General features: G+C 43.9%; 2 protein-coding genes across 6 annotated transcripts; both read right to left on the bottom strand.

Moving 5' to 3' along the window:
• Positions 1-34: 34 nt before the first annotated feature.
• Positions 35-24,569, bottom strand: LOC115167248 (myotubularin-related protein 10). Of its 2 annotated transcripts, XM_029721462.1 has the most exons (16): positions 23,896-24,569; positions 23,656-23,716; positions 17,081-17,217; positions 15,989-16,061; positions 11,686-11,828; positions 5,955-6,048; positions 5,498-5,645; positions 5,003-5,090; positions 4,657-4,745; positions 4,250-4,380; positions 4,014-4,083; positions 3,605-3,675; positions 3,320-3,492; positions 2,836-3,006; positions 2,497-2,679; positions 35-2,390 (listed from the first exon to the last, which is right to left on the bottom strand). In XM_029721462.1, exons 1-16 carry the CDS (start codon positions 23,950-23,952, stop codon positions 1,767-1,769), a joined length of 2,313 nt encoding a protein of 770 aa, XP_029577322.1. In that variant the 5' UTR covers positions 23,953-24,569; the 3' UTR covers positions 35-1,766. The 2 variants fall into 2 exon arrangements, with proteins under 2 accessions (XP_029577322.1, XP_029577323.1); XM_029721463.1 differs by lacking the exons at positions 23,656-23,716; positions 23,896-24,569 and having other exon boundaries at positions 17,068-17,214.
• A 300-nt stretch (positions 24,570-24,869) lies between these two features.
• On the bottom strand, positions 24,870-27,387 carry LOC115167249 (uncharacterized). Of its 4 annotated transcripts, none has more exons than XM_029721464.1 (7): positions 27,151-27,387; positions 26,684-27,043; positions 26,093-26,551; positions 25,893-25,997; positions 25,756-25,783; positions 25,619-25,653; positions 24,870-25,525 (listed from the first exon to the last, which is right to left on the bottom strand). In XM_029721464.1, exons 1-7 carry the CDS (start codon positions 27,206-27,208, stop codon positions 25,299-25,301), a joined length of 1,272 nt encoding a protein of 423 aa, XP_029577324.1. In that variant the 5' UTR covers positions 27,209-27,387; the 3' UTR covers positions 24,870-25,298. The 4 variants fall into 4 exon arrangements, with proteins under 4 accessions (XP_029577324.1, XP_029577326.1, XP_029577328.1 ...); XM_029721466.1 differs by having other exon boundaries at positions 25,756-25,780; XM_029721468.1 differs by having other exon boundaries at positions 26,093-27,043.
• Positions 27,388-27,460: the final 73 nt, after the last annotated feature.

The following is a 27,460-nucleotide window of genomic DNA, read 5'->3' as shown; positions in this document are numbered from 1 at the left end:
AAAACGCCCCCCCATAAAAAAAACAACAACTTCAGAAATTGTTAGCATTTTTATTTGCTCTAAATTCTTTAACATTGACATTTGGCCTTACAGCTGTGATCCCCTGTGGTCAGTGTTGACAGTGCTTTTGCACTTCAGAACCCTCAATTTTCCAACAAGTGTTCTGCAAGCATTAAATGTGTATCTCCAAACTTGACCTAACACATTGATACTCCACAGAGCACAAAGGTACAACATAACATTAATCCCAACATGGTACTTCAGATCAAGCACTTAAATGTGGCTTCCAGATGCAGCTTTTGAAGTACTCAGTCTCTCCTAATGTCATTACTCTGGGTGTAACAACATGCATAGTAGAATAAGTGATAGAAGTGAACCGGTACATTGAACACAGTAAGTAACCCACATTTCCATCTAAAAAGGAATTTCCTACATTCCTGTTTAAGATCATTTGCATAACTGAATAAATATGTGCACTGTTGATCAATATCAAATTGTGTCAAATGAAGAGCACAATTGTTATACAATAACAATGCTGAGTGCACCAATGGTGTGAATTAGTGGTAAAGTAAAACAAGGGCTGTGCATTAATGGAATATAAACTAAAAGTAGGGGCTAAAAATCAGTAAGTACCATAATTAGAAAATATTATAATATTATATATTATAATATTTCAAGCAATAGAACTGTACATTATTTGCCAATATTATTTTCACCTTCTCATGATTCAAACAACCACCACCATTACCAGTAGTTATTTCATACAGCTTCACTTCTTATTCATACAGCTTCACTTCTTATTCATACAGCTTCACTTATTTCATACAGCTTCACTTCTTATTTGGGATTTGTCTTGTTAATATCAGGTGAAGGAGCAATGAGGGCTCATTAGAGAAAACAGATTCCAACTGTTTACATGTCTCCACTTCAAGCCCACTCTGAAACACATCACCTGACTATGGTGAATAGACATGCCGATTGTCTGAGCATCAGTTCAGGCGGCGTCCAGCCATTAGCAGCATCAGTTCAGGCTGTGTGGGTGTACAGTAATGATAGGACAGGTATCCAGCATGCCCAGGGGTTCTTTTCTGCCCACAGCTCCAAATCATACATGTCCAGAAACGGTTGCATTTCAATGCCAAAGCCATCAAGGAAAAAGTTGATTGATGAATGTCTACAAATGTATTGTCTCAAACGGTGAAGACATTTTCCAGTGCCTGTTCCCTGGTATTTTATTGGTGTGTTGTGTGATTGAAGATCATTTCCTGCAAGAAGGCCTAATAGTAAATAGCCCTGTCTGTCCTTCTCCTTTCACTATTCATGATTTGGTTATTATTCATTCTAGAAATAATGCAGTACCTTACCAGAAGGTCTCTAGAAATACAACTAAACTATATTAAGTGATACAAATAAAGCAATAAGTGTCTACCACAGATTTAACTCCTCCTCATAACTCCTTTTTTCCTTCGCAAAGTGTCATCACTACATCAATGTCACTACAAAATCATATTCCACTAACATTCTTCTACGTACTCAACTGAATCTAAAACTAGAAAGTGAAACTGGAAATCAAAATTCACTTCCTACAGAGAGCAACCCTGGCAAACCCCTGAAGAAATGTGCGATTTAAGTAAAGATGAATAATCTTGTGCAAAAAACAGCCACATCATCACATTCAACTGAGCTAGCCTCCGGCCTCTAGCATGATAGGACATCCCTTCTGGACTAAAAACACTGATTTGAGTGAGAACTTTAGCCACGGGACCTCAGAGTGCCTCATTGGCCAGAGTTTCAGTGGAGAGCCATATCTTTGCCCCGTTCAGGAACTTGCTGAGAGGAGTGCCCAGGATGCTGCGGCGGCACATGTTCCCCACGGGAGAGAAGGGGAAGGAGGAGCTGAGGTACTCTGGAGTTGAAGAGGGCTCGAGGGTGGAACCGGCCTTAAAGTACATCCTGCTGTGGTCTGATGGGGGGGCGCTGGGGTTGGAGGTCGGGGTGCTGGCCGGAGTGGCCCCCTTGTACTGGCGTAGCTGGCTCTGCAGCTTCTCTACCTCATCAGCCAGCTGGGAGAGCTTGTGGTATGCGGTTACAGGGCCGCCCTTGAGGATGCTGGCTTCAGGGACCCAGCGCAGGAAGTAGAGCCTCCACAGGGCCAGGTGTGAAGGCAGGAGCTGGGGGATGAGCATCCCCTGTAGGTCTGCGGGCCGAGAGACCCAGTCCCTGAAGAAGCGCTCTGTTGGGCTCTCCACCACTTCTCTGATCTGGGAGAAGTCTGGTTTGAGCCGCGGCACCAGAGAGTTCCGCCTGGTCAGGGTGAGGCTGTCATGGCCGTCCATCAGGATGTTCCTCAGGGAAGAGGGCATCCCTCGGAGTGTAGAACTGTAGTTTTTCTGGAAGAGAAAGGAACACACTCATTTACAAGTTATTTAGGGTTAGTTGACAACTCTCTCTTTCATTGTATTCATTTGCATTCTCAAACAAAGAGAGCAAACTGACCTTGGTGCGTCTGAAGGACTTCACTGCTCCGTTCTGAACACAGGTGGCACCTTTTCCAACATACATGGGGTTGTTGAAGAGGGCCTGGTCTTTGGGGGTGAACTGCTGTGACCAGTCCCAGACAGGGGGGAAACGCAGGGCCTTCTCCTCCCCCAGAGGGATGCACTTACTCTTAGAAAAATCCTGTGGAGGACAGGTAAGGTTACTAATACTGCACACAGCTGCACACAGAGCTGAGCTGTATCATATCAGAGGTGGGTTGACGGAGTTGAATACAACCGCAACTATGTTAAGGGGGAACTTCCTGTGTTTGTGGCTTTTTGTGTGTGAGCTCCTCACCATGCTGTTCTCAGTGCGCTGCTGGGGACAGTTGAAGAGGAAGGTGCTGAAGACAGGGATCCACATGCTGTCACTGAGCACAGTCAGGTATGTCTCAGTGAACTCAAAGGCTGCTGGGTACTGATTTATAATCTGCCACACACAGTCCAGGAACAGCTGGAACAGAGGAGACTGAGGGGATGTAGGAGAGGAAGAGGGGGAAAGGTAGAGAATATTGTGATTAAGGGCGGCAGGTAGTCTAGCGATTAAAATCGTTGGGCCAGTAATCAAAAGGTTGCTGTTTTGACTCCCTGAGCCGACTAGGTGAATAATCTGTTGATGTGCCCTTGAGCAAGGTACTTATCCTGAGAGACTTACAGGAGCAATTAAGGTTAAGAGTGTTTGCTAAATGACTAAAATCACTGGGCACAAAAACAATGACAACATTTCAAAGTACATCTCCATGTCAAGCTCCATGTCAAGTATGCAAATAGACTAAGCCTACCTCCTCTTTGTCATTCTTCTTCAAATGGTTGCACCGGTCGAGGAAGCGATGGCCAGCCATCACCCACTCCTTCTGCACCAGGCTCTGGAAGCCAGTGAGGCTACGGAAGTGAGGGTCCAGCATCAGTTGTACCAGAGAGGACACCACACAGCTCAGGTCCCTGTCTTCTTCCTCTGGAGAGAGAAGAGAGGTGAAAGAGAGAAGAGAGAGAGAAAAGAGAGAAATACAGGTCAGACAGACAGACAGAGACAGACAACTAAAGGACAAAACCATGTATTTCGTTACCTTGCAGAATGACAGACACATGTTTTCCCTCCAGCAAGTAGACTACCTCGGCTGAATGCTTCAGGAAGGCCCTGGAGCCAGGAATATGAAAGGATACAGTTGACTTTACTCTAGGTAAAAATATGTAACATTTACACATACATCTTAAGTACGACATTCATTAACTCTGACCAAAAGTTGAGTCCAACCAAAATTATCCTGTACTTGTTCATGAAATATTACCACCATTAAAAAATGTAAATAAAATGACTAATATATATATCAGATGGTAGAGAGAGAACCAGCAGGAACGTTTATCAATGCTAGTACTTTTCTAAATGAAACTTCATGCAGGACAGCGGCAATGCCAGTGCAAACAGCACGGTGAGCCAACCTGCTGGGCCAGTGGCGTCTAAATATTTGTACATACCTGACATACTCCAGCCATCGAGAGCTTTCCATGGACGACAGCCACTTCTCCTCAGACTCCTCAAAGGGCTCTGCACACAAACAAACACACAGTCAAACATCCCAAGAGCTTTCAGAATCCCTAAGAACAGCAATAAAATCCTAAGAACAACAAAGTGCCTTCATAAAAAAATGTATTAAGCAACAAATAGATCACAACATTCATTTGATTGATTGATTTCAATTCCTCCGACTTACCGATGACACAGATCTGCCGCACTTTGACAAAGGCAGCCTGGATGTCCTGGATGTTGGGCAGGTTCTTGTCCAGGTCGGACTTGAGGACGTCACTGCGCTGTGGGTGGCTCTTTGTTATGGCACTACAGATCCTACCACAGCACAGAGCAGGAAAAGACTGTTGGAAATGGTCTTAACAGCACTGTTTATTTGACAGGCAGTTTATTTACTTCTCTTTGGTACTGCGAGTCTGGACAGAATAGTTTGGCAATCTCACTTGTCAGTTATGCCAAAATAACAAATCACAGTGCTGACATGATAATCACACTATTTGAAAGGAAATTGAAAACATACGATTGTAGTAAACAATATGAAAACATCAACAAATATAAATGGATTCATTGATATTCCATTCAGTCTTATTATACCTCTGGTCCAGCTTCCTCTGCTGCAGTGGGTCACTGATGCTGGCCATGCGCACCAGGGCACTCCCGTTGGGGTGATTCCAGCACCACAACTAAGGAAACACACACAAACACACACCACCTTATCATGTTTCAGCAGTCACACACAAACGGTCTCCCTCGTTCTCTCACTTACAAACACTCACATACGCTCAAATGCATAGTCACTCCTCTCAAAGCACTTAACAAATCGGAGTCATTAATACTTGATAGAATTCTCTAGACCGACTGTTTCTGTCTAAAACAGCATGAACGGCTTTTATTTAGCAAAAGCTGTTGTTTTTGGGGATGAAAGAGGCTGGCCACTCACAGGGATGCGGTGAGCAGTGAAAAAACATAAGTACTGCTTCAGGTCTTGATCCGCCAGGGACACTGGGACCACAAAGTACTCTGGGAGACTGGAGAGAGAAATATAAGGAGGAAATATGCATTACAGAGATGCTCCAAACGACAAAAGGTTAACATTTGATGTCACTGAGTCAGGCGTCATATTAGCCACAGCAGATTCTGAATGGTTCACCACAATATGAAAAGAAATAACTCTGTGGCAGCAAGTGAAGCAATAACTACATTTCCATCTCAACAAAGATTCTATTACATAAAGTGTCAATGTAAGCCATTACCTAAGTGTGTTACATAAATTATTATCATTCTGCCTGATGAGGATTATGACACTCTAATGAGCTATGTTAATCATAATCCAAATCTGGTAATAATCCATGATGTCATTTAGAAAATGAGCTCAAGGCCTGCAGTAACCCTCCCTCCCCCTCATCCCCACTCCCCTAAACTATGTGGGCCCCACCTGGATGAGACGATGTAGCCCTCGTTGATGGAGCACACCCTCCACTCTGCTGCACCTGTTCTCTTGATCTCTCTGTCCCATTCAGAGGGCCGGTCAAACAGGGGCATCTGCAGTCCTCCTCCGGGATCTACGCCATTAACTCGCTCCCCTGCACATGCAGCAGTGAGTTCTTGCTAATTAAAGACACACACCTGCTTGCTGTATTTCCTTCAACTCAAACATTGCAACAATTGTAAATATCTGTTGATGCCCCGGTGTTCCAACAAAACTCAACTGATCACATTGTTCTGTTAACAGTGTATTCGGCATGTTTTCCTTTAGGTTCCTGACATGTCAAGACATGTACAGTGGGGATGCTATTGATAGCTAGAACAGTTTGGCAGGCCACAGGGAATAAGGGTGTTTCAAAGCCTTTTCACTCAGAACAAGATGATTAAGCAGTGTACTGTGTACCTACCCAAGGATCCATAGTATTGCTTCCCTACGTACTCAAAGCCAAACAGCAGCTGGGGATCAGCGGGCTGGGAGTAGTGAGCGATGGCCAGGCAAACCTTAAATCACAGGGTGGGGCAAACACATGACTTCAAAAGGAAGGAACTGAACAGGTCCAGGCAAATATACAGTACATACAGTGCCTTTGGAAAGTATTCCGACCCCTCGACTTTTTCCACATTTTGTTACGTTACAGCCGTATTCTAAAATGAATAACATTCACATTTTTTCCTCAGCAATCTACATACAAACCACATAATGACAAAGTAAAACAGTTTTAGATTTCTTCGCAAATGTATTATATATATATATGTATTATATATATGCATTTAATACAAAATGTATTAAAAACAAGTTTTTAGAAATCTTAGCAAAAAAAATAATAATATATATATATATATATATATATATATATATATTTTTTTTTTTATTTTTTTTTTATTTGCTAAGATTTCTAAAAACTTGTTTTGCTTTGTCATTATGGGGTATTGTGTTAAGGTTGTTGAGGGGGGAAAAAACTATTTAATACATTTTAGAATAAGGCTGTAACATAACATAAAATGTGGAAAAAGTCAAGGGGTCTGAATACTTTCCGAATGCACTGTAGGGCCTAGTTATACGAGCCTGGAAGTTTTCCTTTGCTGCTTTTTGACTGTAACGCCTTTACAGCCTTTATATTATACTAGGGAAATTGTTTCCATAGCTAAGGCTGGCAGTGAGGACTAGTGAAGAGCAGAATAAACAACCTCTGAAGAATCAAAACAGTTGCTTTGTGAGGTGTTAAAGTTCAGAGTAACCATTATTATGTAAATGCAGGCTGAAAAGTAGCAGTGGCCTGGCTTTGGCCCCAGGTGAGAGCAGATCTGACGGAGCCATGGCCCAATGAGACATGGGTGCCGGCACACAAAGATGGAAATAGAAAAGTCTTAGACTTTTGGGTAAAACCCTGCGGTAAATCCTGTATGGAAATGCACCACTTGTCAGGTCAGGGAGTCTGGAAAATCTCCTGGCCCCAACAATACAATCTAAGGGAGATGGTCTGCTAGAATCTTTAAGATGTGACGGCAGATAATTCTGTACTGTGAATGGAGACAGGTTTCAGTGACTCCATAGGATATGCTGTCCCTTTTCAATGAGTTGTGTCGTTGAAATGCACTCTGAGGCACATTCTGGCTGCCTCGGAGTCTGCTGACCACGGCCAGTGTTTTTCTGTTCACCTTTTACAGGAGTTGTTTTTATTCATTTAGAGGTGATGATTTTATTGGCTAAAGACTCAGGAACCTGCTTGGGAATTTTCAATAACACTTCAAGCTGTGCCCCTTGTAGCCAAGGCCTCTACCTTTACTACAAGATCCCACCATTTAATCAGTAGAATGTATTATTTAGCCCAGACATTCTCAACAGCTGAGGCACTAAGTCATGTTTTCTGCACCTTGAAGGGTATGTCTCACTATTTCTAATAAAAGACAAACGTTGAAAAGCAAGGGCAAACATTTGAAAGACTTCAACCATTGAACCATACTCATGTATTTGTAAGTGTGCCTTGGGACTATCTGGGTAGCTAAGTTGCTCCAAGCATTCAGACTTAAGCGTGGCAGCCAGGATTTCCATTAAGTGAAACCTAGGAAAGCAAACCTTAGCAGAACGCCTATTTCTATTGGGATAGAGGGCTGAGTCTGGCGTTTGGAGCTTTCCATCGGTGGCAGTGGCATAGAATTACACAATGCTGTCCATTCATTGGAGGAGCTGCGACCAAAACACAGGACACAAGGAAGGGACTTGTATGTATGTATGCATGCATGTATGCGTGTATGTATGTATGTATGTATGTATGTATGTATGTATGTATGTATGTATGTATGTATGTATGTATGTATGCATGCATGCGTGTATGTATGTATGTATGTGCCTGTGTATATTTGAGAGACTGCTCCCAACTCTGTAAATTCCTTTGGTATTATAAGCTATTATAGAATGGCTTCATTCCATATGTCACAAAGAAAAACAAGGAACAAGCCCTGGTTTAGCTCCCCACAGTAATTACACTGTGTGTCCCCATATAGAAATAGGCACAGGAAGTGCAGTTAAATCCCACTCCGTACCATTCCAATACTTACAGCAGAAACACCCATTCATAAAAAACACCATGTGTAATCAGAAACAACCAGGAGTTACCATTGGACTTCAAAACAGCTGTCATAACAGTGCCCAAGACACAACAAATCAAATTGTCATGAGTTACCAAACCCCCCCCCCAAAAAAATAAAAGGCCCTGGAAGGCAGAGTAGCCAGGTAATGTTAACAGTTACTTCTTAGTTCAATATCTTTCAGGTATGTGTTGAGGCCCTTCAAGCGCTACCTCCCCCTTTCTCTGACAAACTGCTCCCATGTGGCATGCACCATGCGCTCTGGCTGGAGATCTAAGGTCACGTGTGTACATAGACGCAGGCTGTCAGGAAGATATACTGAGGTCTGCGGTCTCCCTGCCACGGCCATGCAGAGGACTCAGGGCTGCTGCTAAGAACTCTTGGAGGCCTTACTCCACATAACACAGAATTCCCTTTTGGACCAGAACCTGAGGTGCAACAGCATCTGTGGTTGCAGAGTGATCAGAAACTAGAAGGCTGAATGCATGTTTTGTTCCCTGGATGTTTTTTGTGGTGACTTTAAAACCTCTCTATCCGGCTTCATATGTTCCAAGGGGCTTGCAGGTTATATCCAGGGTGGCTCCTTCTCTCTCCTACCCGGTTCCTTCTCCCTCATACCCTGCTTGCTTCTCCCCCCTAACCTGCTCCCTTCTCCCTCCTACCCTGCTCCCCTACTACCCGGCTCCCTTCTCCCTCCTACCCTGCTCCCCTACTACCCGGCTCCCTTCTCCCTCCTACCCTGCTCCCCTACTACCCGGCTCCCTTCTCCCTCCTATCCGGCTCCCTTCTACCCGGCTCCCTTCTCCCTCCTACCCGGCTCCCTACTACCCGGCTCCCTTCTCCCTCCTATCCGGCTCCCTTCTACCCGGCTCCCTTCTCCCTCCTACCCGGCTCCCTTCTACCCGGCTCCCTTCTCCCTCCTACCCGGCTCCCTTCTCCCTCCTACCCGGCTCCCTTCTCCCCGGCTCCCTTCTCCCTCCTACCCGGCTCCCTTCTACCCGGCTCCCTTCTCTCTCCTACCCGGCTCCCTTCTACCCGGCTCCCTTCTCCCTTCTACCCGGCTCCCTTCTCCCTCCTACCCGGCTCCCTTCTCTCTCCTACCCGGCTCCCTTCTACCCGGCTCCCTTCTCCCTCCTACCCGGCTCCCTTCTCCCTCCTACCCGGCTCCCTACTACCCGGCTCCCTTCTCTCTCCTACCCGGCTCCCTTCTACCCGGCTCCCTTCTCCCTCCTACCCGGCTCCCTTCTCCCTCCTACCCGGCTCCCTACTACCCGGCTCCCTTCTCTCTCCTACCCGGCTCCCTTCTACCCGGCTCCCTTCTCCCTCCTACCCGGCTCCCTTCTCCCTCCTAATCGGCTCCCTTCTCCCCGGCTCCCTACTACCCGGCTCCCTTCTCCCTCCTACCCGGCTCCCTACTACCCGGCTCCCTTCTCCCTCCTACCCGGCTCCCTTCTCCCTCCTAATCGGCTCCCTTCTCCCCGGCTCCTCCTACACGGCTCCTTCTTCCTCCTACCCGGCTCCCTTCTCCCTCCTATCCGGCTCCCTTCTACCCGGCTCCCTTCTCCCTCCTACCCGGCTCCCTTCTCCCTCCTACCCGGCTCCCTTCTCCCTCCTACCCGGCTCCCTTCTCCCCGGCTCCTCCTACACGGCTCCTTCTTCCTTCTACCCGGCTCCCTTCTCCCTCCTACCCGGCTCCCTTCTCTCTCCTACCCGGCTCCCTTCTACCCGGCTCCCTTCTCCCTCCTACCCGGCTCCCTACTACCCGGCTCCTCCTACACGGCTCCTTCTTCCTTCTACCCGGCTCCCTTCTCCCTCCTACCCGGCTCCCTACTACCCGGCTCCCTTCTCTCTCCTACCCGGCTCCCTTCTACCCGGCTCCCTTCTCTCTCCTACCCGGCTCCCTTCTACCCGGCTCCCTTCTCCCTCCTACCCGGCTCCCTTCTCTCTCCTACCCGGCTCCCTTCTACCCGGCTCCCTTCTCTCTCCTACCCGGCTCCCTTCTACCCGGCTCCCTTCTCCCTCCTACCCGGCTCCCTTCTCTCTCCTACCCGGCTCCCTTCTACCCGGCTCCCTTCTCTCTCCTACCCGGCTCCCTTCTACCCGGCTCCCTTCTCTCTCCTACCCGGCTCCCTTCTACCCGGCTCCCTTCTCCCTCCTACCCGGCTCCCTTCTCTCTCCTACCCGGCTCCCTTCTCCCTCCTACCCGGCTCCCTTCTCTCTCCTACCCGGCTCCCTTCTACCCGGCTCCCTTCTCCCTCCTACCCGGCTCCCTTCTCTCTCCTACCCGGCTCCCTTCTACCCGGCTCCCTTCTCTCTCCTACCCGGCTCCCTTCTACCCGGCTCCCTTCTCTCTCCTACCCGGCTCCCTACTACCCGGCTCCCTTCTCCCTCCTACCCGGCTCCCTACTACCCGGCTCCCTTCTCTCTCCTACCCGGCTCCCTTCTACCCGGCTCCCTTCTCCCTACTACCCGGCTCCCTTCTCCCTCCTACCCGGCTCCCTACTACCCGGCTCCCTTCTCCCTCCTAATCGGCTCCCTTCTCCCCGGCTCCTCCTACACGGCTCCTTCTTCCTCCTACCCGGCTCCCTTCTCCCTCCTAATCGGCTCCCTTCTCCCCGGCTCCTCCTACACGGCTCCTTCTTCCTCCTACCCAGCTCCTTCTCCCTCCTACCCGGCTCCTTCTCACTGAACACAGCATCACATTGTCTAGCATGAGCTCAACAGGCCCACAGGGCTCGGTAACACTGTATATAGACTTTCTTTTTTTATATTGTGTTATTGACTGTACGCTTGTTTATTCCATGTGTAACTCTGTGTTGTTGTTGTTTGTTTCACACTGCTTTTCTTTACCTTGGCCAGGTCGCAGTTGTAAATGAGAACTTGTTTTCAACTAGCCTACCTGGTTAAATAAAGGTGAAATAAAAATAAATAAAAATAAATACTCCAGGTGAATGCTCTTACCAGGCCTGTTTGTTGGCTTTGCTGTCAGAAATAGAAGAGGGGAGAAGAGGGGTGGAGAGGGGAGGAAAAGCACAGAAAGGAGGATACAGGGCAGCCTACAGGGCAGCCTACATCGCCCCAGAAGGGCCTCCTCAGTGTGTTTGTCAATGGGGTTACCATACACATACAGTCCTGTTTGGTTTTCTGGGAGAGGACATAGTACACATGGCATTCTTACTCATCCAAAATAAAGGATTAACTAGTGTCATTGGCAGCATGTTTGCTCTCATACTCACATAATGGGACTTAACGCTGATAATCATGTAGGCTAGCAAGAGATGATTAAAAAATATTTAAATCTGACAGTGGCAGTCTTTTGGGAACAGCTATACTGACAGCAGCGGCATTCCACTCCACAGTGAATTACCAGTGAAATCCTCTTAGAAACTAATCCACTGTAGTGGTGAGGCAGAGTTGAGTTGGAGGATTACCATGCTAGATGGCTGGTATCTAGCCTCAAGTTCAATTCAAGAGTCAACACCATGTAAATGTATATAGTGTTTATACATCAAAAGTGTCCATTTTGTTCAGAAAACTTATATCGCAAACCTTCTTGGCGCTTTGGGGCCCAGCCTCGTCGAAGCGGAACCTGATGATTCGGAAGTCCTTGCAGTAAAGGATGAGCTCGGTGGGATTAAACTTCAGCTTCTGGTTGGAACACAGAACCTTCTGCTTCCCCTTAGCATCGTTCACTGAGAGGAACAAACACAAAACACCTTTATTTAACCAGGTAGGCAAGTTGAGAACAAGTTCTCATTTACAACTGTGACCTGGCCAAGATAAAGCAAAGCAGAGCGACACAAACAACAACACCGAGTTACATATGGAATAAACAAGCATACAGTCAATAACACATTAGAAAAAAAGAAAGTCTATATACAGTGTGTGCAAATGGCATGAGGAGGTAAGGCAATAAATAGGCCATAGTAGCGAAGTAATTACAATTTAGCAAATTAACACTGGAGTGATAGATGAGCAGATGATGATGTGCAAGTAGAAATACTGGTGTGCAAAAGAGAAGAAAAGTAAATAAAAACAATACGGGGATGAGGTAGGTAGATTGGATGGGCTATTTACAGATGGGCTATGTACAGCTGCAGCGATCAGTTAGCTGCTCTGATAGCTGATGTTTAAAGTTAGTGAGGGAATTATAAGTCTCCAGCTTCAGCGATTTTTGCAATTCATTCCAGTCATTAGCAGCAGAGAACTGGAAGGAGAGGCGGCCAAAGGAGGTGTTGGCTTTGGGGATGACCAGTGAGATATACCTGCTGGAGCGCGTGCTACGGGTGGGTGTTGTTATCGTGACCAGTGAGCTGAGATAAGGCGGAGCTTTACCTAGCATAGACTTATAGATGACCTGGAGTCAGTGGGTTCTGGCAACGAATATGTAGCGAGGGCCAGCCGACTAGAGTATACAGGTCGCAGTGGTGGGTGGTATATGGGGCTTTGGTGACAAAACGGATGGCACTGTGATAGACTGCATCCAGTTTGCTGAGTAGAGTATTGGAAGCTATTTTGTAAATGACATCGCCGAAGTCGAGGATCGGTAGGAGAGTCAGTTTTACAAGGGTATGTTTGGCGGCATGAGTGAAGGAGGCTTTATTGCGAAATAGGAAGCCGATTCTAGATTTAATTTTGGATTGGAGATGTTTAATATGAGTCTGGAAGGAGAGTTTACAGTCTAGCCAGACACCTAGGTATTTGTAGTTGTCCACATATTCTAAGTCAGAACCAGACAGAGTAGTGATGCTGGTCAGGCGGGCGGGTACGGGCAGCGAACGGTTGAAAAGCACGCATTTGGTTTTACTAGCATTTAAGAGCATTTGGAGGCCACGGAAGGAGTGTTGTATGGCATTGAAACTCGTTTGGAGATTAGTTAACAGTGTCCAAAGAAGGGCCAGATGTATACAGGATGGTGTCGTCTGCGTAGAGGTGGATCAGGGAATCACCCGCAGCAAGAGCGACATCATTGATATATACAGAGAAAAGAGTTGGCCCGAGAAATTAACCCTGTGGTACCCCCATAGAGACTGCCAGAGGTCCGGACAAAAGGCATTCCGATTTGACATACTGACCTCTGTCTAAGAAGTAGTTGGTGAACCAGGCGAGGCAGTCATTTGAGAAACCAAGCCTGTTGAGTCTGCCGATAAGAATGCGGTGATTGACAGAGTCGAAAGCCTTGGCCAGGTCGATGAAGACAGCTGCACAGTACTGTCTTTTATCGATGGCGGTTATGATATCGTTTAGTACCTTGATCGTGGCTAAGGTGCACACATTATTAGGGCTAATGGATAAGCAAATAGTAACAGTAGTTGCCTGGTCCCAGGTCTGTAAGCCTAATGTTTTTTTTAGAGAAGTTGGGCTAAAGCACATACAGTACAGATCTGGGACAACACTAGTATAGTGTGGGGTAATGTACATGTGGGAAGTGGGCAGCTGAGTGACCAAAGATTCCACAGAAAAACTGATTATCTATGTCACCACAGAGCTTCAGAGAAATTCAACCAAGTAGGAACTGAAATTGATCCTCCAGACCTGAGCTGTCTAAAAACAAATGAGGAACTTCATTCTTCATGTTCGGATGACCCTTTATGGGGTAATACTCTAAATATACTTATGTTATTCTGAATACAGAAAAGTCTTTTTCAGAGGTTCCTCGAGTATTACATATGGTAAAACATTTTCCACAAGATTCAACTGTTTATTTCACCCTCTGAAATATACTGAACAGAATTATAAACGCAACATGTAAAGTGTTGGTGCCATGTCTCATGAGCTGAAATACAGGTGCACCTTGTGCTGGGGACAATAAAAAGCCACTCTAAAATGTGCAGTTTTGTCACACAACACAATGCCACAGATGTCTCAAGTTGACAGTGTGCAATTGGCATGCTGGCTGTAGTAATGTTGTCGTGGAAAATTACTAAATTAGACATACTATGCTGTTTTGACTTAGATAACTGTCCATTGTTATATGATAGTGTTTTTTCCACTGATGCAGGCTTGTTGTCTTGTGGGACAGTTATAAGTCTGGGCGTACAGATAAGAGCTGGGTTCGACCGCAGTATGTGACATCCCGTTTGTACCATCTGTAGGAACTCCTCTGTATGGAAACTTGCAGGAAAGAACAGACTATGGTGGCAACGTCAGCTATCTACAGAGACAAACTAAACACCTTTTATACACTATGTTCCCCACCCCTGTTTGCACACATCTGCTAACTGCCACATAAACAAAGAGGTTGAACTTTTCTATAAAAGCAGCTAGCTACTTTACTATTTATATTTTTTACAACTTTTACTTCACTACATTCCTAAACAAAAGTATGTACTTTTTACTCTTTACCTTTTCCCTGACACCCAAAAGTACTCGTTACATTTTGAATGCTTAGCAGGACAGGAAAATTGTCTAATTCACACGCTTATCAAGAAAACATCCCTGGTCAACCCTACTGCCTCTGATCTGGCGGACTCACTAAACACATGCTTTATTTGTAAATTATGTCTAAGTGTTAGAGCGTGCCCCTGGCTATCTGTAAATAAACAAAAAACAAGAAGATGGTGCTGTCTGGTTTGCTTAATATAAGGAATTTGAAATGATTCCTACTTTTGATACTTAAGTATATTTGATCAATTACATTTTCTTTTGACAGTTAAGTATATTGAAAACCAAATACTTTTAGACTTTTACTAAAGTAGGATTTTACTGGGTGACTTTCTCTTTAACTTGAGTCATTTTCTATAAAAGGTATCTTTACTTTTCCTCAAGTATGACAATTGGTAACTTTTTCCACCACTGGTGAAATCCATAGATTAGGGCCTAATGAATTTATTTCAATTCACTGATTTCTTTATATGAACTGTAACTCGGTAAAATCTTGAAATTGTTGCATGTTGCGTTTATATTTTTGTTCAGTATATAATGATCTTAGAACCAGAAGGGGATGATTTGCATGTTTCCATGGCACACCAGGAATATAGTCTTGGCCTGTGTACCACCACCTGCACACACCTTCACTACCTTACCATCAAGGATAAGACCAATGCCTCGTCTCGGTTTGTGGTGGGTGGAGTGTTGGGTCAGTGTTTTTGCCAAGCCAAGGCTCTCATAAAGGACCTTTGTTGAGGGCGTACTGAGTAGAAAACATTGCTTCATGCTTTATCAGCTCAGCACAACAGCGCCACGCTCCCAGCCATGTCAGCAGAGAGCGAGGCTATGAGTTACACAAACAAGGTTAATCCGGAACAGGCTTTTCAGCCAGGGCCCTCTGTCTGGGCTATGACCTCATCTATGTAGATACTAAAAATGGATCGGTGACCAGGGGGAGCAGGCAGGCAGTCACCAAAACTGGTTTAAGTCAATGGTGTGTGTCAAAAATCAGCCTGGTATCAGCCTAAACACAGAGACTGGGGTCAGCCAGATGGGACGTGATTGGATCTGAGAGGTCCGACTGGTCCCTCAGCCATCAGAAAAAAAACATTCATGGGGATTTCAAAGGAGGAGAGCACAACCTGTCCATTGTGCATTCATAATTCAACAGCTGGGTGTTGATGAAGCGTTACAGCTGCAGCGGTCCAAGAAGTGTGGGGGTCTTACAAAATCCATTATATCGGTCATAAAGGCAGAATCGTGGGGGGCAATGCGTTTCATAGGTAATTTATTTTACACAGGCTATTAAAAAAAAACATTACCTGTCAGGAACCTAAACTGCTGTTTATTTCTGAACTAAAGGGACTTCCAGTGTCATACGAGTAGGCTACTTTCCACTGAGAGTTATATTTTGGTGGAGATTGCTGTTTGAGTTTGTTTGGCATCTCGTCACCATGGTTAGCATAATAGCACATGGTCTTACCTGTCACCACTTGCTCCACACATGCCAGGGGAACATCGTGCTCTCCAAGCAGACGGTTGGCAACCTGGAACCTCTGAAAGAACAGAACACAACACAGAGATCAACATGGTGAGGAGTGGAGGTACCTGGGGAAAAAGCACACAATAGTTCCAGGGAGACCAGAGGTTTTAACTGGAGCGCACCACATGTTATCAACAGCTGAGAGGAGAACATTTCAACCATCTGGAAATGCTCTGCCAGGAACACTGATGATGATACTGTCGTTTTCGTATTTCAGTGAAATGTAATGATTAACATGGAATCAGCTGATGAATGGAGATCATTGACAACTTTCGAGCAAATGTGTGAATCTAAAAGTTACCCCATTTGCACTGAAAGGCAAATCCACAATTTTGCCATCAATGAGGACCGTTAAGATCAAGGCTGATTTCCCAGAGCAGTGCAATCCTTCCACGAGTCCTATAAACTTTTGTTTTTCAAGTAAACAGATCTGGGATGACTCACTTAAGTTGTTTAAGAGGTGAAGGCATCAAAATAAGCTTAACACAAAACAGGTGGTCTAAAAGCACAGGGTGGAAAGTTACATAAAACATCTGACACGGGAAGAAAGACACCAGTGTCTTACAAATCTTTTTGTTGATGGGTATTTCACAACAAACAACAGGCCAATCCCACATGTTGCTTATCATGTGACAGCCTTGACCACACTTTCTCCAATAAACCTCCAATAAACTCAGGTGTGATCATGTAGGGCCAGTCTCCCGGGAAACAGATTAAGACTAGTCTTGGACTAAAAATACATTGTAATGGAGATTGTCTCGGATGAATCCGTGTCTGGGTAACTAGCCCATAGAGCTACAGTCATTTTTGGGAGAGAGGCACACAGTGTACCACAGGAGGTTGGTGGCACCTTAATTAGGGAGGACGGGCTCGTGGTAATGGCTGGAGCGGAATCAGTGAAATGGTATCAAATACATCAACACACGGTTTCCATGTGTCTGATGCCATTCCATTCTCGCCGTTCCAGTCATTATTATGAGCCATCCTCCCCTCAGCAGCCTCCACTGGAGTGCACTCACATTGAAAATATACCTGCTTGGGGAGGGCATCATGGGTGATGAAGGAAACCTTGAAGTTGGTGCATATCAGCTTCCCCCACAGGTCACCATGGCTGCTATCTGCTCCGATGCACTTCCTCACAAAGCTCACTTCGTTCACCACAATCTCCCCTGAGGATGACAAACAGGAAGTAACATGAACCATGACATTTAGGTTTCAAAGAAAAAGAGGTAGAAAACATAGGCCTAAAATGGCCAGAAATTGAAGGTGTGAGTGTTAACCAAAGTTATTTTAAGTCTTATAGCGATGAAACAAAACATGGGCTGATGGCTGAGTAATATGACATGAATGAAGCTTGGGAAAATGTGCTATGGAAGTGGAATGATCACATACATACTGAGATGGCTATCTCCTAGTCTCATTCAGGATTCTGCCATCCAGCCAGAGGCATCCTGTTACGCTGCCGGAGAGTGATCTGTGCATTTCTCCTCTCAGGCCCTCGAATTGGCTCTAATGATCCCACATTCCAGTCTGAGGCGTTGGGTCAGGGTGACGGAAATACCTGTCATAGAATAGCTAGACCTCTTCATGACAGAGGAGGTCAACACAACACTCTCTGTTGCCTAACCTATAGACCTAGTTGCCCGTTGACCTCTACTCTTTAACCCCTCTTTGGTTCCAGTAGCATCTCAGGAAAAAACACAAACACCCACAGCCTGACCAGAACCTGGTGTCTGAACCAAAGAGGGTTCCCTCCATTTACAGGACTTTCCTTTCCTCCTCACAAACAGATGTTTTTAATTACCTCCATAGCCCAGATGCACACAGCTCCAAGAGGTATTTCTTTTTCAATATAAAAAAAGAGCCCATGATGAGTCACATACACTGCTGACTGTTTCTACTCCAGGATCCTTCTCTCTCTCTGGCCATTCAGTGGGAGTTCACAGACTCAGCCCATGCACTACAGGCTTGCCAGGAAAACCCCATGAGCCAGAGAATGGGGATCAGGTGGGCCTAGCTGTCCTCCTCCTGGGAAAACGATCTGCCATTAAGAAAACTGAGAGCTCAGCATAAACTTTCAACTGAGCCCAGCCTCAAACGGACAAAGAACGCTTTGGTTAGTAAGGCTGCTTGATGGATCGAGGTCCTCCTCTCAAGTTTTACATCCAGATCAAAACCCCTCTTCATCAAAGACAGGTGTACCCAGTCCTAAACTAGGCCTTAACTTTCTAGACTTAACCATTCATGTTGTTTTTATTGATGTTGCCATTTCCTGTGTCACTGAACAGGGACCTAAGAGGTCTGACAGTAATTAGCTCTCAACCTCGCTGGCAACATTGAAGGACATGAATGTTTATGACAAACCACTGTCTCTCTCTTAAACACTTCAAATCTAAACAATGACCAGTTCAATGAATGCAGCTGCTACCTTTGCATAGTGCAAATATCCTGGCATTTCATGATAGATTAAGCATGAATTTACAATTGCATGAAGTGAAGACCTAAAGTAGAAGAGACTGTATGATAGACTAGTACATGAATGCAGTGCAGTGCAGTGGTGATTCCCTCTCGTTTTATATCGTGGCAGTACGGTTGTGAGTGACACTGCAGCATCGCTAAACTATAACAGCTGGAGCTGCTTTGCAGAGGGTTACCGTAGGACAGGCAGGGAACAGCCAAAGAGAACCAGGCCCAGCACTGTAAACAGGATCATCACATGTCAAAATGACAGTTTTTCCCTCAGAGTCAGCAAGAGTTTAACCCATTCAGCCCAGCTGTAATCTGTCACTTTCTATTTAGCTGGTTTCTTTTGATGCATTCGTTTAGATTATACACTGCATTGTCTATGAGCAAATTAGAGCCTGACTGTACATTCAAATTAGAGCCTGACCGTACACTTAAATTAGAGCCTGACCGTACACTCAAATTAGAGCCTGACCGTACATTTATAGTTGAAGTCGGAAGTTTACATGCACTTATGTTGGAGTCATTAAAACTCGCTTTTCAACCACTCCACAAATTTCTTGTTAACAAACTACAGTTTTGGCAAGTCGGTTAGGACATCTACTTTGTGCATGACACAAGTTATTTTTCCAACAATTGTTTACAGACAGATTGTTTCACTTATAATTCACTGTATTACAATTCCAGTGGGTCATAAGTTTACATACACTAAGATGACTGTGCCTTTAAACAGCTTGGAAAATTCCAGAAAATTAAGTCATAGCTTTAGAAGCTTCTGATAGGCTAATTGACATCATTTGAGTCAATTGGAGGTGTACCTAATGATGTATTTCAAGGCCTACCTTCAAAATCAAAAGAAATCAGCAAAGACCTCAGGAAAACAAATTGTAGATATCCACAAGTCTGGTTCATCCTTGGAAACAATTTCCAAATGCCTGAAGGTACCACGTTTATCTGTACAAACAATAGTATGCAAGTATAAACACCATGGGACCACGCAGCCGTCATACCGCCCAGGAAGGAGACGCCTTCTGTCTCCTAGAGATGAACGTCGCCAATGGGTCTTCCAAATGGAAAAAAAACACCAAGCATACTTCCAAAGTTGTGGCAAAATGGCTTAAAAACAACAAAGTTAAGGTATTGGTGTGACCATCACAAAGCCCTGACCTCAATCCCATAGAAAATGTGTGGGCAGAACTGAAAAAGCGTGTGCGAGCAAGGAGGCCTAAAAACCTGACTCAGTTACACCAGCTCTGTCAGGAGGAATGGGCCAGAATTCACCCAACTTGTGGAAGGCTACCCGAAATGTTTTACCCAAGTTAAACAATTTAATGGCAATGCTACCAAATATTAATCGAGTGTATGTAAATTTATGACCCACTGGGAATGTGATGAAAGAAATAAACGCTGAAATAAATCCTTCTCTCTGCAATTATTCTGACATTTCACATTCTTAAAATACAGTGGTGATCCTAACTGACCTAAAACAGGGAATTTTTACTAGGATTAATTGTCAGGAATTGTGAAAAACTGAGTTTAAATGTATTTGTCTAAGGTGTATGTAAACTTCCGACTTCAACTGTATATACACATGGAGTACACGGTGCAATGAAATGCTGACTTGCAGGTGAATCTTGCACTGTGTAGGCTACTCCTTGTATATGACGAATAAACAAACGTGAACATGTTACTTAATGAATTACGCCCAAGGCTAGGCCTGTTTGTTCTTACCTGTATTCCATGTTAAACATTGTTTACAAGCTACATTATATCACCCATGTCACTGCATCACAAGTTTTTTAACTTATGCACAAATGCTGACAGGTCTGACACAAAGGGTACAGTAACTGCCTGGACTGCAGCCTTTCACCCCCACTGGACTGCAACTCTGCCAGTAAGTAACCTGGGTTACCACAACATCTAACAGTACTGTGGTCATGTCATCAACTGCTTACATCATAGCACTCTCTGTTTATCACAGAGTTGGCTACTTTCAGTGCCTATTCAGATAAATGTCAGTTGGCCAAGGTTGTGGTCTATCATGTGACCAGAGGTAACACAGATTCAGAACAATCACAAGGCCTATCCTGTGTGTGATTGGCATGTCAAAAACATGTATATCATGTAACCATACTGGTGGAAACAAACACTTCCTAGGATCTGGTTCTCCTTTTTGACTAAGTCCACAAAACCCTAAATCATATAGGGCTATTCATGTGATCACACCTGCCAACTGACCCAACTAACCACAACCTGCTTTGCTTCCTGGGGTTTTGAAGCTTTCAAAGCAGGCCACCTGTGTTTGTGTACAGCACCTAGCAGACCACATCACAGTTTGGACATCTGGTGGTGAGGGACACAGGCTCAGAGACCCAACATGGTCTCCGTATACAGTGATTATCACAATCCTCTGAGTCACACGAGACCAGGGAGAAATGTCTCAGTCACAACACAAAGATGGCAGTTAAAGGGACGGATATGCTTCAGCATTCCACCTGTACAACAGTAGAGTACAGTGTGCCAGTATCAACATCACATTGCTGATGGATAGCGACACGTCATTTTGAGAAACTCATGACTTTGCCCATATTAGCCTAGCTTGTGTGATTAATGGAGCAGAACTCATGTGCTGACAAACTAACTGGTGAAGAGAGACTGAGGACAGTAGGAGTATGTGGGCCAGAGATGTGAGAATGTGTTTGGGAGTACAGAGAGTTAGCTTTGCCTCATGCAAACACCACTGCTAGGCACATTTTTCCACCGCCTCAGGAGAGGCCTCAGCTCACATTCTCCTACTGAGAAAACAACAGCATCTATTACAGTACCTGTCTAACTATCATTACAGATGCCTACAGTTCAGATGAACGTGTGTCATAAAGGTGACAGTGTGTCAGCGAGGAGCCTAAACAAAACAGTCAATGTTGGTCGTCTATGTTTGGACACCCACACACACTCCAGAAACACAGGTCACATACAAAGAGAGAGAGAGAGTGTGGGGGTGAGAGAACTGGGCCTAGAGGAGGAGAAAAAGAAAAACTTTCAGAGAGAAGAGGGAGAAACCCAACCAGACAGTTCACTAATTAGAGGTGGGCAGCCAGCAAAGGATCCAGCCAGGGATGAAGAGAGAATCTGAGGAGGACAGAGAGGTAAACAGAGAGCTACAGAAATTAAGAGAGGAGGACAGATGAACAGAAAGAGAGGGAAAGATAGAAGAGAGAGGAGGACAGTTGAGATGATTTGCTGAGATGAGTTAGCCCCACTGTGTTCCTCTGTCTGGTCAGTTTGGTGTGGACTTGAACGGATCATTCAATCAGAGACCCTTTTGAATGGGTCACATTCAAGTCGCATAGCAACACTACCGAGGAGCTGGGATGCCCACAAATAAAGCCAAAGTCTATCCATTCAGGGCCACCCTCACAGAGCCATGAACTAAAGATAGACCATAGTGTAAAATCAAACCTGAGATTCTATGTAGGCTAAACTGTTTGTAGTCAGGTTGAGGGTGAGGAGGTGACTATCGTATTTTGTAAAGCAAGGCCAGGTGGCACTGCATGAGTGCGTCATGTTTACTTTCACTGCCAGCATTCATTGAAACCCACTGGCAGAACCCAGCAATAACAATAGCTAAACCTCCAGTCAAGGAACAACCGGTATCCCTCTATAAAACATAGCAGCCTCTTAAAATAATCAGCTGCAACAGATAAGGGTAAAACTATACAACCAAAGCAGGGCTATACAGTGGGAGTTTTACTCACATATGCGCCTAAATATTGCTGTGCAATTTTTAAAAATGAAGGATTCTAGTTTTATTTCATCAAATATTAGTCAATGTGCTCCTAAATGTATTTGTGTACGCAAACATATTCCAATTTAAGTCAGTGTAGATCCCTGCAAAGCAGAGGAAATAGCAATAGAGTGCAAGAGGGAGGTTTTGCTTTTATTTCAGCAGCGTAAGTACAACCAGGCAAGTCACTTCTATTTTAGAATGAAGGAAGGTCCATCCTCTGTTGCTTAATTATAAGGAGTGAACGCCTCAAAGGGAAATTCGTCCCACAGCACAACCTCTGATTCACAACTTGCCCTCAGACTCAGATATAGGCCTAATGATACTTCAAGGTTATATGGTCAAGTGTTTCTCAATCTTGCTCCATTATATCAGTGAGCTTCCGCCTCCATAACAGCCATGAATGAACCGAAATGCTTAAGAATGTTGTTGGCTTTTTTGCAACAATAGTTTATGGGTGGGCAACATGAATTGAGTGGACGGTCATGGCCCCTCTCTGTACACAGATTAATGAGTGGCGGTTAGACACATATAGACTTTTCATTATTTCCATTCTCTTTAAATGTCTCCTTGTTTATCTTAATACACTGGAGCAAAATGTAATATGGAGAGGTTGGGTGTCAGTTCAGCTCACACACAAACACTGCCAACTAAATGGAAAAAAGTAAACAAACCTGAGGCCCTGCCACGCATTAAAAATTCAAAGTTGCGAAGAAAAACACACAAAAGGCAAAAAATAGTTTTCAGTGACCGATGCTCTGTGAACAGGAAATACCCTTGTGAATCTCTTATTGTAACCTCCTTAAGACACAGTCATTAACCAACTCGCATCCTCTCTGAGCTGGGATTTGACTGCAAAATCAGGAGGCATATCTGAACCAGCCCATTGTTAACTAAGGCTAAATTATGCACAGTTAGTTGCAGTGATGAAAAGGGGGCCAGGCAGGCACCGCATTGTCATGGTGACTTGAGATAGCCCAGAGAAAATAGACTTTCAGTTGGATGAGATTACCACAGCCTAATGATGCGACAATAAGGGATGCCAAAGACCTGTGGGGAAAACCACAAGTGAGGTGCACTGATAGACAACACATTCAAAACAAGAAATTACATTTGGCTGAAGAGATATGGGAGTTTTCACTGGCTGGTCATTGAAATATCAATCATCTTCTACCTTAGCATGAGAAGAAAGACTATAGCTGGATGAGGTCAGCCTTTACTGGTTATTTTTCAGGAGCGGGATATTTTGATGGGTGGTTTAATTTATGTAGCCTCTACATATTCATAACATAATTGTTAGTTACAAATAGAACAGTCAGAAACAACAAGCTAGCTGTGGCAGAGGGAACCGTAAACTCACCTGGAAGTAACTTGGCCTCTAACTTCTTGATAGGTGGCTGTGGAGTTTTTTTCAGATCAGTCTGCATGAAATATAAAACAGAGACAGATTGTTGGTCTATAATAAGCAAACTAAATTATGCACAACATATAGCTAGTGAATTGAACAAGTAATCCTAGCTAGCTAACTGCTCAGTAATAGCAAGTAACTGTTAGTATACTGAGGACAGAGTAACTTTGCTAGTCAAGTAAGGTTACTCACCTGTACAGGCAGAAGGTAGGATTTAAAGGTTGGTTTCAAGGGCTTCACAGAAAACATTATTAATAGCTTGAGTCCAATGACTGAAGATGATTAATGGATACTTCCAAGATTTCAGTGAAAAAAGAATGTCAAACGTTAACTAACTTGTACGTTAGCTAGCACAATAACAACAGCAAAAAAATAAATTGCTGAAAATGTGAAGTAGTCAACAATACAGTCAATTTTTAGAGATATATTTCCCCATCTGGATCAGGCTGGGATTGTTGCTGGGTATCTCCTTTCGTTTCGTGTCAACACAGCTGCTGTACTGTGCTGGCGAGCTCTGGGTGTCCTCCTCGCGAGCAAGTTACTAGTAGCCAGCTAGCCTTGTAGTTAGCTGCTAGCAAGCAAGTTTTACTTCGTCAAACAACCTAGCTAGCTTTAGCTAACTAGCAAGCATTCCATTCGCAGAACTTTGCGAACGCCTCGCTGCAGACCGTGAGTTAATTCACTAATCTTACTAGAGAAGAACTCCACAACGTAAACCCTGCTGGCATACAGCAGTGACAACTTTCGTATTTAGCTAGCTAGCAGCATTATATCCAAGGCTTTGCTATCCTTTTTGCTATGGACACAACGGCCATGTTTACATTCAGGAGGAGACAGACAGCGGAGGAGCATCGGTCTATGTTGCACCCCCAAGCACAGATCTGGGACCAGCTGTAACTGACTCCTGTTCAGATTTAAGATAAAAAAGAAAAAATAAACTTAAGGGCTTTTGACCTACAACGGAGGGTAGGGAGGGCCCCAGAAAGTGCTATATCTTACTCTCTTGATTCCTCAAGCATCGTCTGGTCCATTCATTTATGTCTATTTACGACTAATTTTGATTTGATTAATCATGTATAGTATACACTGTCGCCTATTGATAATCCAATTCATATTGCAATGATTGAGTACCATGGACCCCCCCTCCCCCAAAAAAATCACGTACATTTTATTTCTGCAATGTTTATTCAATGTTACAAAATAATTAGGTAATCACACATATTACACTATATCAGAGAAACAGTAAGCACAACAGTAGTTCTGAGCACTAGCACCATCTTGTGGAAATGTTCAGTAGAGCATGAATAAACACAAAAACATTCAATTAAAAAAGGAAGTAAATCCTCCTTTTCACTTTAATGTAACTTCATTTTTGTGAGCTAAGTTTTTTTTTAGTCACATAACCTGTACAATCAATAAGAATCACAAATGTTTTTTTAACCGACACTCAACCCCTCCCACCCTTCATCCCAAACAAACCCCTGGCAGCCCCGCCCCAATCCTGGTCTAAATCCAATATGAAAGACCAATCATGAAAACATTATCTTTAGCTCACTTTATCTACATCCTATGAGTAACTATTGGCTGCTTGTAACTCATACTTTCACTCCAATCCTGAGGGAGCAGGTGGATGATGTCTGAGTGGCCTGGGGGTCAAAGGCCTCATACTCAGTATTGAGCATGACTACAGAATAGGTCTCGACAGCAACAGCAGCATGTTCTTCAGCTCCGTTCTGTGCAGTCACAGGATCTCTCACTTCAGTCAGCTTCAGAAGTGAGTAGAGCCCCTCATCCTCTCCTCTGCCCTCAGCATATGGGGAGCCTGCACCCAGAAAGAGGGAGCAGTGGGGTTAGATGAGTTTGAAAATCTGTCAGTACTGCAAATTCCTTCTACGGAAATAATATGCCAACTTACAGTCTGAGTTAAGAGTCTCCTCTCCATCTTGTTCTCTGCAATGATTAAATAAAGTATTTATTATAATAAAATTCCATATCAGCAACATGTAATTAATTAATGGCTATCGGAAATGTTATTTTCAAATAATTAAATACCTTTTCATTCTCAGAGTGTGAGATTCTGCTGGAGGAAGAAAGAAACAGAAAGCCCATGTCAAAAACATTATATGATTTTAAAAAAACAACAACACATATCTGATGATAGAACATACAGTATGTGGGTTTTTACTCACCTTGCGAAATCCTGGTATTTTTCATCATGACAATGACAATGGCAGCAACAAACAGGCAGGAGATGAACAAGGCTCCCACTACATAGGGTGTTATGTAAGGATCCCCTTTTAATAAAACACAAAGCATTCAGAATGAAGATCAATTAGGTATTATTCATGATCATGTTATGTATTAGTAATAACAATATTCTGTGACTCACCAGGAGGATATAACGGGGCTGTGTCATTCCTGTTGGTGTGGTTGTTGAATTCTCCATTCACAGTGACTGTGACATTAGTTATTACCTTCCAGTGCCCTTTGCTATTCTTAAGCACCTGTAAGGCACAAACATACTGTCCGCTGTCTGAATATGTGGCATTGCTGATCTTAAGGTTATGAAAGTTTTTGTTTGTTAGGGGTTCAGATGAAGTATATGACCTTCGTTTCAGCAGGGCCTCATCAATAAGACAATGGTGGTCATATAATTGTATATTACTATCAAAAGAATAAGAATAAAGACATGTGCTACTGTTGCCACTGATTGTTTTGATCCAATACACTGAAAATGGAAAGGTAGAGTAATTTTTGGCTACTGTGAAATGACATGTAAGGTTGACTGATTCTCCATGCTGTTTGGTAACAGACGTTTTAGTTTCCACACCAGGGTAGCGTATCACCACTACAGAAACAGAACATAATTTGATGTTAAATATTTTCATAAACATGTCAATATACAATATATTGTACAGTATACTGTAATGTGAGTTGTATATCATTTAGAAATTGTGAAAGTTAGGAAATGTGAACTTACACTCTGGTTCAACAAATGCCATAATAAATGATTCCACCTGATCTTTTGAAGGTTTAAAGGGGAATATTGATTTGTCGTTTGATGGAAAGGTGCGAAAACATGCAAAGAATCCAGTGACGTGTTTCTCCAATTTCATATTTAAACATTGTTTGATAATGTTTTTGCAGGGTTTTTTTTCTAATTCAAATGCTGTATTATTGCACATCAAATCTCGGTCACATTTCTTCTCATTGTCACTAAGACTGCAATTAAAAGTGCAATCCACTATGTTGTCTTCATCTAGATCAACTTGCCAAATTCTCTCTTCACATTGTAGGGATATAGCTTCCTCTTTCTCTTGATAATTTAGATAAGTGTTCCCTTTGAGAGAGAAAAAGGTTTCCAAAGTTAGAAACAAGCTCCTCGATTGTAGACTCACAAACCCTATTATTCAAGTCTTAAAACTGTTAATAAAAATAGTTACCGACCTTGACATTTTCCTACGAGAGTCATCACCATGAAGATAGATAGCATATCCATGATCATTGAACTTAGATTACAAAGCTGTTTAGTTCCTGATTCACAGAATGAGGAAACAAAGCAGAATACCACAGAAACGAAGAATGGACAGAGGGTGTTTGCGGTGTGTGTATGATATACAGTTGAAGTCGAAAGTTAACATACACTTAGGTTGGAGTCATTAAACCTCATTTTTCAACCACTCCACAAATTTCTTGTTAACAAACTACAGTTTTGGCAAGTCGGTTAGAACATCTACTTTGTGCATGACACAAGTCC

This window comes from Salmo trutta, chromosome 29, assembly GCF_901001165.1.
Source record: "Salmo trutta chromosome 29, fSalTru1.1, whole genome shotgun sequence".
Classification (NCBI taxonomy): domain Eukaryota; kingdom Metazoa; phylum Chordata; class Actinopteri; order Salmoniformes; family Salmonidae; genus Salmo; species Salmo trutta.
The sequence above is the reverse complement of the archived record's forward strand: the minus strand, read 5'-3'. Positions and strand labels throughout refer to the sequence as shown.

Excerpts from the sequence above, each read along its gene's own strand:
- LOC115167248 (XM_029721462.1), bottom strand. The coding sequence starts at position 23,952 with ATGTTTTCTGTGAAGCCCTTGAAACCAACCTTTAAATCCTACCTTCTG. Across the intron at positions 17,218-23,655 it reads AGAGGCCAAGTTACTTCCAG|GGGAGATTGTGGTGAACGAA; the intron begins GTGAGTTTACGG and ends TGTCATCCTCAG. Across the intron at positions 5,646-5,954 it reads GCAATACTATGGATCCTTGG|GGGAGCGAGTTAATGGCGTA; the intron begins GTAGGTACACAG and ends CTGCATGTGCAG.
- LOC115167249 (XM_029721464.1), bottom strand. The coding sequence starts at position 27,208 with ATGATCATGGATATGCTATCTATCTTCATGGTGATGACTCTCGTAGGA. Across the intron at positions 25,654-25,755 it reads CACACTCTGAGAATGAAAAG|AGAACAAGATGGAGAGGAGA; the intron begins GTATTTAATTAT and ends TAATCATTGCAG. Across the intron at positions 25,526-25,618 it reads GGAGACTCTTAACTCAGACT|GCTCCCCATATGCTGAGGGC; the intron begins GTAAGTTGGCAT and ends TTCTGGGTGCAG.